Source organism: Pimephales promelas, chromosome 3 (genome assembly GCF_988280905.1).
Source record: "Pimephales promelas chromosome 3, fPimPro1.hap1.1, whole genome shotgun sequence".
NCBI lineage: Eukaryota > Metazoa > Chordata > Actinopteri > Cypriniformes > Leuciscidae > Pimephales > Pimephales promelas.
The window spans coordinates 24587680-24597638 of record NC_142771.1 but is presented as its reverse complement, the minus strand read 5'-3'; the positions used below and the strand labels follow the sequence as shown (position 1 = coordinate 24597638).

Genomic DNA, 9959 nt, shown 5'->3' with positions numbered 1-9959 from the left:
CCTCATAAAACTACTTAACGAGTAGTTTACTGAAAGTGCACTCTTAGAAGAAATGGTTCTATTTAGAACCAGAAATGGTTCCATCCCCCACTTCATATGGAACTCATATGAACACTATATAGAACCATTTTTTTGGTAAAAGTTTCTATTGGCCTACTATGGAACCCCAGGGTTCTATATAGAACCCAGAGGAACCCTTTTTTTAAGAGTGTATAGAACCTTTTAGGGGTTCCAAATACGTAGAGCTGATAGAACCTTTTAAGGTTCTATATAGAACCTTTTCTTCTAAGAGTGTGTGCTTTCATATACACTAAAAAATGTGCTACATATTTGACTAGTAAACTTGGTATAGCTATACTTACAACGAAAAACTTAGATGTAAACTAGTTGCGTACTCAAAGTTTATAATGCTACATTTAATTTAAAGCATTAATAGAATATTTTTTAGTGGGCAAATTTAGTCCCAATTCAAAACAGTACATTTACAAGTCCTACACTTGATACATAAAGTATACTTAAAAATATACTTGAACTTTACTTAGTAAATAAAATAAACCTGAAGTATAATTATTTTTTGCTAAGAGACCACAATAACTGCCAAAACTGTTGGTGTGAACGTATGCCTTTGGGAAGCAGAATAATGGGAAGCAGCAATAACAGCAGTGTTGTAGAGCGACAATCGCAGATTCACTGATATCATGCTAATGTAGATTAGCACTGTTGATAAGGACATTTTAAAGATTACTCATATTCTGATTTGGTTGGATAAACTCTCTCAGTCATGTCCACTTGCTATCATTTTGGCTAAGTTTGCAATGTACTGCCTTTTCCTTTTAGCTCATCTCGTATTTTCATGTTAATCTGTCCGTTTTGTAGTCTTTTACCAAATCATATTTAACCAGTTAACTAACTTTGCATTTAAAATGCAGCCTCTTTATCTATTCAACCTTCCCCAATCTCTCTCTTTCTCTCTCTTTGACTTTGCATGTGTGTCCTTTCTGGTCTCCTTCATCCTCTCCTCACCCGCCCTTCTCTTGCTCTAATTCCCTGCTCACATGTATGGCTTAGTCCAGTACTGCACTTGGAACACAGCCGAAAACAGCACAAGATTAATCCAGGCTTTCACCTACAACCGGACAACTCTGTAAATACTGCTGAACCCAAGCAGACAATTGCTATTGGTAGACAATAATGGCTGTTAATCAGGCAAAAATATTTATCATCGATTAATTACTAGGTTTCACCCCTGAGTTATAATATCCAGTTGCTGTTTTTATTGTCAACTTGGTTCACAGAAAAGACGAGGCAAATCAGGACAGTTCTCACACAGTTATAGACATATACAAGACTTTCAAACAAAACACACAGTTATCATCCACATACTCACACATTTACATAAGAAACAATCCATATGAACAGAAAATACAGAATAACATTTATAAAAGTTAATCCTCCTTTGTTTCAGAGTAAAGAAGGGTACGTGAAATAATGACGTTAATAACGCAACAGACAGAAGTGACGGGACGTATGAGATTTAAATAATGTTTTGCCAGAACTTTTATTTGAGGGGTGGATAAGTAAGATATTTAGCGGATAGGTGCTTTAAGGGCGGCGTCTACTTCTTCTTCAGGCTGAAGGGTGTGCCACTGGGCCACAGGTCGTCTGGGATTGGCCAACATGTCTGACCAGTGTCGCAGACCCACCCCACTAGCACCAAACCCAATCCAGCACTTCCCAATCGCATCATTGCTTCCCAGTTTATCATAGTCATAGACAGTGATCAGTACCTGGATCTTCTGCAGGGACACAGAGGAGCAGAGAAATATAGGTCAATACACATTTTATCCACTCTGTTCTTTGGCCCTACTTTATATTAAGTGTCTTTAACTACTATTTACTAACATTTAAATGAATAAATTGATACAATTCATTTTTCAAGTGTTTCATTTTATATAAACACATGCATGTAATTACAGCTGTCATTAATTTTCTTAAATGACATCAATAATTATACTGTTAACCCTTCCCTTACACCTTAACCCACCCTTAAATCTGCCCATACCACCAAACCTGTATCTAACCGTGCCCATTTTCCACCTCAATAGCAGCAAAAGTGTTTTACAATACAACATGAACACAATAAGTACATTGTAGGACAAATATTACCTTTTGATTTTAGTACATAGTAGTTAAAGACACCTAATATAAAGTGTGACCCATTATATTGTAGACTCAGATGACTCAGATTCATTGTAAAAAGTTTGCATTGTATTGTAAATCTGTAAATGTATCAGAGATGCAAGTAATGTCGTGTTTCAAACAGATATATTTAGGCCTACCTGAATCTGAGCGAAGGGGATTTCAAAGCTGAAACTTTCATTGAAGTAAGGGTTCAGTGTGTTCTGCTTAACCGTCGTCTTCTTCTTCTTGATGCGCTTTCCGTTGTGTTGCAAAACCACTTTCACAAAAGGATCTAAAAGAGAACGGGAAAGAAAACTATTAGCAAAGAGATAATGCCATTGTACATGGATAAAGACAGAAATTGACCTTGGGCACAACATTTCCAGTATAGAAATCAAATTATATTTATATGAAGTCACATTTGATGTGTAGAGACTAATTTCATTTTAATATCAAGTACAACACAGAATGCAATCTAATTTGAACATATTAATGCTAGTCACCTGATAAACCACCCACATCCATCTTCTTCAGGTTCTTGGCTTCCATGATACAGACGGTCAGTTTACCGGAGGTGGGCACATAGCGCAGGGAGATACAGATGTCTCCAAGCTTTTCTTGCTGTTGAGAAGGAAGAGGAGTGTGTTTAGCTAAAAAATCATCAAAGAGCAGACTATGTGTACAAAAGTCTCAAGGAAAGCCTTACTTCCTCTTTCTCTCCTCCAACTAGGTCTTTCCATTCGTGTATGGGCTGGCCCAGGTCAATACTGTTCATGGCGATTTTGATCTCTCCAATTACGTCATGTTTACCAAAGCGGTCAAAGTCAAACACCTGCAAGACCAGAGTCTGCCCCGCTAGATCATTGAAGGGGATCTGGAAACAGAAATAAAACATACTACTTGAACACTGTACCATTTATGAAAAGAAATTACATTTGCTGTGTTTAGAGAAAAAACAACTCAGTTGCTTATTCTACAACAAAATCAAGCATAACAGATAAAAGTGTATGACAAATCCCACAAAAATGCATGATTGTTAGGACATAACTGCAATACCTTAAATATGAATGTCTCATTGAAAACAGGACACAGGTTCTTGCGCTGGACCTTTGTTTCAAACTTTTTCTTCTTGTCTGGGAGCATATAAACTTTGACATAGGGGTCAGACGTTCCACCCAGATCCATGGCAGGAAGGTCTTGTGCTTGCAGGATACCGACAATGAGCTGAAGATTGTTGAAGAGATTGAGGGTCAGGTGTTCAAAATCAAGAAGATTGTCACACATTCTTTAAAACGACATTTTTGCTGCTTTGTATAAAAAAAATAATCAAATCATCTCATAAATAGCATGGATATTATGAACATCCACTCTCAACCAACCTGATTTTCAGTGAAGTTATAATCCAGAGTGTATTCCAACTTGCCATAACTTTCTTTCTCTCCCTCGCCCTCTCCATCTTTAGGTTGTTCCTATGGGAGTATTAAGTATGGGCAGTATAAATGTAAAATATTTCAGCAAACCTTTAAGCCAAACTTTACCCATTTCTTTTTAATAAATTAAAATAATGAATTTAACAGAAACCATTTTCTGCTTTGAGCTTCCAAGCTCTCTCACCTCTCCTGCTTCCTCATCTCCCTCCTTTTTCACTCTTCTTCGTCCTCCCTTCCTCTCTCTGACTTTCTTAGTTTTCTTCTTCCCTCCCAAGCACTTCTTATAGATACAGAAAGCAAAGCAGCCAACCAAGGCTAGAACGACCACAACTATGGCACCAATAGCCCACATGGGCACTGTGCAGTAGAGAAATAAACAAAGAAAGTTAAAGTAAAAAATGGATTAAAGCAACAAAAACAACAACAACAAAAAAAACATAATTTCTGCAAAATAAATGGATGGATTAATGAATGGATGGATTGAGGGCTGACAGAGAAAAGCTTTGAAAAATTGGAACTTACTTTTGATCTTGTGGTCTGTTTATGGAATAGATGAAAACATGTAGAATTTACATGGAAATGAAAAATAAATGTAGGAATTGATTTATCACACACAGTTTAATGGGAATGTAATGATAATATGATGAAACATCAGAATGACATTGGGGAGATGTTACATTTTGGTTGAATATGATAATCAGGTTGATGTCAAAAGCCAACAATGGACAGATGTTTTATTTTGCTTATTTAAAGGGGTAATCGGATGCCCATTTTTCACAAGTTGGTATGATTCTTTAGCGTCTTCGTGTAAAGTTTGTAACATACTTTGGTTAAAATTCCTCAATGGTTGTGTAAAACAACACCCTTTTACCTCCTCAAAAACAGCTCAGTTCACAGCGGCCCGTTTCGGTGCATGTCTCTTTGACATGTAAAGACATGTAAAGTGCTGCCTTGGCGGACACTATGCAAATGGCGGAGGGCAGAAATATGCTAATACGGGACAGTCCATCAGTGGTCGTGGGTGGAGCATGAGCAGTATGACATCGTATTGCTCAGAAAATCCAAACGGCTTGATAATTGAGAGTATTTAGGCTTTTTGAGGAATATAAAAAAAGGAGTGAATGGATTTTTTTTTCATTGTATGGTGGTTGTGTCCACACACTGCTAAGACTCATTTATATGCAAACACCATATAAAAGTGAATTTTGCATCTGACGACCCCTTTAATACAATTAAATATGACTATCTGATATTGTTATAACTCAACATTGTGTAAAAGTTTAGCAGACATGGGTTTGGGTTACGTCACGATTAAATGTTGGTGTTTGACGTCAATGCCATTTTGGCGTGAGGCGATTCCACTAAATAAAAGCAACAAAATATCAATGTCAGCAAATCGTCAGTATTCTACGTCACATTAAAGTTGGCATTAGATGTTGTTCTGACAGTGAATTTTGGTCACACAATGTAGATATTCAACCAAATATCTACGTCTTATAACGTTGGTGGCCAGCTGAGATCCGATTAAGTGTGGCATAGGCCTATATCTTGATATAAAATGATACTTACTAGGTAGATGGCCAAGCTCATTGAAGAACTTGTTCTTCATATTTATGAAGTTGTGGGAGTGGTGCGAGGGAGGGGGCGGAGGGGGTGGAGCAGGATTAGGCTCCTCCTCTGATCCTGCTGCCCTCCGCCCACGATGCTGCATACTGACCAATCGCATGGCTGATCAGCTAGAGGCATAAAACAGACTGTTAGGGTCCTGAAATAACATGAACTAAATGCCCAAAATCACATATATGCCCTAGATCGGTCTTGTGTCCTCTAGTCTAAACTATTCATTTTTGTCCCTCTTTTTTATTATGTGCTCTTTCCCATCCCCTCCTCCTGTCAAACCCGTACTATCTCTCTCTTTCCCTCCCCTCCTCTATCCTCTTTGTGCCTGGCGTGACTTTTGATGGAGTAAACTCTAATGCTATGGCTCCGCATGTCCGTTATTAATCCTTCTGTAACTGTGACATGCCAAAACACAACCATGCTCCCATAATCCATATGTGTTCAAACACTATAATGTGCTCATTAATTTGCTCAAAAAACATTTTTTACACACATTAACACACAATGGGTGTCTCTACCTGCCCTGCTGAGCTGATCTGACCTAGTCACTCTCAGCAGATGTATAACGGGATTAATTGCCAAAGCTAATCCAAAAATCCTTAGGTTTAGGTAAATTAGGAACAGGGCCCTCCCCTTGCCTCCTCACTTTCACTGTTGAGCCTACACAACCAACATATTGTCACCAGAACAACATATAAAAGACTACATAATGTGTCGGGCACTAAGGTCACGGTTGGATTAATGAGGGCATGACTTAGTGATGATTCTCTTCCTGAAGCTTGTTTACCAGTCAGCCACATAAACTGACCACAGTGATGAAAGACGATGGACATAAAGCCTTTTTTAAAAAGGATTTTGTTTTATTTCTCTAGAGATAGCACCAAAGCCTGCTTCATTTCAGTTTTAGTTCAGGAGAGTTTAGAGATGATTTACATACTTGACCTTGCTGGTTCATGATGATTAACAGGGACGCTTTTTTTTTTTTTTTTGTATTTTAAACTTGACATGTACACGATGTATAACAAAACAATAAAATGGTTAAAAAAATAACAATTGTTCAAATAATAAAAAAAGAAGATAAGAATTTTGTATACATGCTGGTTAGATTTTATTTAAATTAATATTTTGTCCATTAAAAAAAATAATAATTTAAATTGAGTGAACATGTATTTACATATTTATGTATTATATAGTGTAGCAATGATGCTTCTTAGCAACAAACTTATAGAAATTTTGTTTTGTTTTTTAAATTTCAAATCAGTGCCTTTGCCAAGAGAAAATGTATGTATTAGAGAATATATGGTATTAACATTATTTTTCTATGTCCTTGAAATGTTAGCTAGGACACAAGTATATTGATTCATAAAGCAGTCACACTGTTTTCATATTTAGTAGTGATATTTGCAAAAATTTCTCTAGAAAAAATAATAGATTACGTATTTTTAAAAGAAACTTCTAAAACATTGTTTTTCAACATTCGTTTTTGAAATAGTTTAATATTTATCGCATAACATTAGATTTGATTTGGTCTGTTCAGATGTACTGGACAGAAATTCATCTTTGACACTGGCACAACAACCACGTTACAAACCACATAAAAAAACACATAAGAAATAAATAGTTAATAGCCTAGTTAAAACTCATAAAGCGTTAAAACAACACAGTGATTTCTTCTCTTTTCCGAAGAGAGAAGATACATAGATAGTGCTTAATCTGAGAGTTCAGAAGCCATAATTTGTGTCGTTTACAGACAGGACTGCCCTAATCTGGCTAAAGAAGGCCTGTCGCTCTGTGCGTCACAGCACAGGCCATCAGACGGCGTCACATGGCTTTGCCCTTCTTCATCTGTAGCCCTACTTTGTCCAGCAGCGGGCAGAACTGCTGTAGCCTATTCTCGGATTACCTAAATCTCTTCCAGACACCCCTTTTCGCTGGAAAATTATGCGGAATACACAGAGTTGTCTAAAACTGAAAATAATCTACGCACACAGATAACTGCATTAATTTAATCGAGAAACAAAATCATCTTGAGACACTCGTATCACCAGATCTTAGGGAAACACGTAGCCTATGCCTAGGCCTATACTGTCATACAAAATATGAAGAAAAAAGACAAAACGAAAAACAAAAACAATTGCGTGTTATTTGCTAACGTCACTGTGTTGTAGGCTTTGAAATAGTCCTCTTTATTTAGCTTGTCTGGTTGCAGCCCATAATCATTTCCACGAATGTAATGGTGACAATATTTGCACAACACTTGTTCTAATTTCAACTGAGGCATGTTTTTATTATTTTTTTTATAGCTACGTTAATGTTATTAAACTGCGTAGATTTGGCTAAAATAGGCTACTTTAAAAAATCATTTTAAATGACACTATTTGACATGACAATTGAATAGTAATATTTGCACGAATAGCAAGCCCGTGAAAAGTTATAAATAGTAATCAAACTTACCTGATGAATAGCTGATCCAACTCTAGCCTATAAAAAACCTGCGCGTTTGTTAGAGAGACGCACTAGCCCACTCACACACTGCTCTATCTTACACTTATCATCCACGAGTCTGTCGTCCCAACCCTATCTCTCTCTATCTCTCTCTCTCTCCTCAAAGCGCATTTGAAACGCCAAACCCTCTTTCACTTGGATTAATCGTGCTCTCCCTTCTGTTCGCAGTTATGTGCCCTGGGGTTTCTCATGTGCCAATCTTATTTCATCCATCTCGTTTGCCATTTATAAATTTGCTAGGCTATTATATATAATCTCCTGTATGCTGTAAATCCGATTCCAATTTCCAATACAAATTTCGTTCACTGACCCCTCGGAATCGGATTAGGCATGCTCGGTGGCTCACCACTGCTAATAGACTAGATAGATTGATTTGGGTAGGAAGCTGTGAAATGAATTGGTTTTGAAATGAGAACAAGGCGCCTCCCAAAGATGGCGATTATTGAGATATTTATATAGCTATTGAATAAAAATCTATCAAATAAAGGGCCCTGTATTTCAGGGTTTATGGTCAATGTGCGATTAGGAATAGGGGAGGAAACATCACCCTCATGTGGTAAAATGAATTGCTACAAAATTTTACTGTGGAAATTCAATCCATGTGAATATTTACGTTTATTCATTTAGCAGACCACGAAAATGGTTCCACGTTAATTTTATATATTGTGTAGGCTATAATTTTAGATTTTAGTGTACATTTCATTTGAATAAATACAAATACAGTTCTGTCAAAATGGAATGCATCATCATCCTTTCAGGATTCAAACTCAAGCTCTAGTGATGTCTGCTTTTTTTACACTTTATCTTCTGTTTTGTGAGGGCTTGGTGTCCCGCACAACAATTTTGTAGGCCTACATTAATCAAATACAATTTTAATACTCATTCACAGCTCTTTTTGCAGGCTGATTAGGCCTACAGACTGTCCAATATATACTGTAAATACACCACACTAAATGCATCCCACACAATTGTAAATAAAAGACAAGGTTATTCAGCTCAAGATTTTTATTTAAATTTACTGTCAGTCAGTGCACATTCAACATAAGCCTTGCTTGATGTCAATCACAAGATGACTATTTAATCATCTTGCATCATTGCAAGATGATACAAAATGATACAAGACATTGCATCATTTTATAATTGCAAATGGAACCTTTACTTGATGTCAAATTTTTTTTTTTTTCCAATAGGTCGTGATGGTAAGTTTTAAGTGTAAGTTTCACGTTTGAGGGGGTTTAAACCGTAACATCTACACGTTTTCAAAAGTGGACCAACGTGATTATTTCACATCTTGTCACAATACCAGGTTGAAGAAATATTGGGTAACACTTTAAAATAATGGTCCGTAGTTAACAAGTAGCTATGCAGGAAGTAATAGGTAGTACTGCATTAACACCGAAGTTAATACTATTAACTAATATGGAAGCAATATTAACTAATCATTGAGAAATAGGTAATTAGTACAAAGGTAGTTCCTTGGTAGGTATTTGATTGTTACTAAAGAAATATATCCTCATTGAGAACTACTTGTGAACTAAGAAACAATAACCAATTAATTACTAATCACAAAAGTAACATGTCTAAAAAGTGAACAATTGTGGGGGTTTTACTCTTAACGTGGTCATAACATTTCAGAAGCATGTGCCTCAAATGGGTTCTTTGTGGAAACCAGGTTAAGAAGTTTATATATCCTCCCAAATACATTAGCTAGGTTGAGATTGTGACCACTACTCTTGCCAGGATGGACACATGTTCTCTGTTTATTTAAAACTTAAACATAAAATAATACTAATAATGACAGTTTTAAAAATAAATCTTAAATAATTAGGAAGTGATGCTGACACTCTCATGATTGGATTAGTTCACTATTATTAGCTCTATTGAATGTCAGTCACATACAGTATATCTCAGACTCCAAAGACCTATAACTTTATGTTACAGTAGCTGCCTTAGGAGGACTTCTCTTTAGGACATGAATATAAACATTGATGTTCACTTGTCAAAAACAATTAGCATCTTTAATGAAGAAATTGGCTGCATTTATGTTACGATAAGCGCAAAACCACATCTTCCAGATTACAGTGTTTGTTAGAATATTAGTGCCTCACAGAACCTGTACAGTATGTGTCAAATATAAAATTAAATAACTTGTATCATTTGTGAAAAACATGTTAACGCCTCAATAACTACTTAAGCGTTACCTTGTTATCCCACAGGAACTAC

General features: G+C 36.3%; 1 protein-coding gene across 1 annotated transcript; it reads right to left on the bottom strand.

The window, feature by feature from the left end:
• Window positions 1-1573: 1573 nt before the first annotated feature.
• Window positions 1574-8053, bottom strand: syt5a (synaptotagmin Va). Its single transcript, XM_039686569.2, has 9 exons — window positions 7686-8053; window positions 5181-5347; window positions 3796-3968; window positions 3561-3650; window positions 3238-3405; window positions 2888-3055; window positions 2685-2802; window positions 2340-2473; window positions 1574-1796 (listed from the first exon to the last, which is right to left on the bottom strand). The coding sequence occupies exons 2-9, from the start codon at window positions 5335-5337 to the stop codon at window positions 1587-1589; spliced, it is 1218 nt and encodes a 405-aa protein (XP_039542503.2). The 5' UTR covers window positions 5338-5347; window positions 7686-8053; the 3' UTR covers window positions 1574-1586.
• Window positions 8054-9959: the final 1906 nt, after the last annotated feature.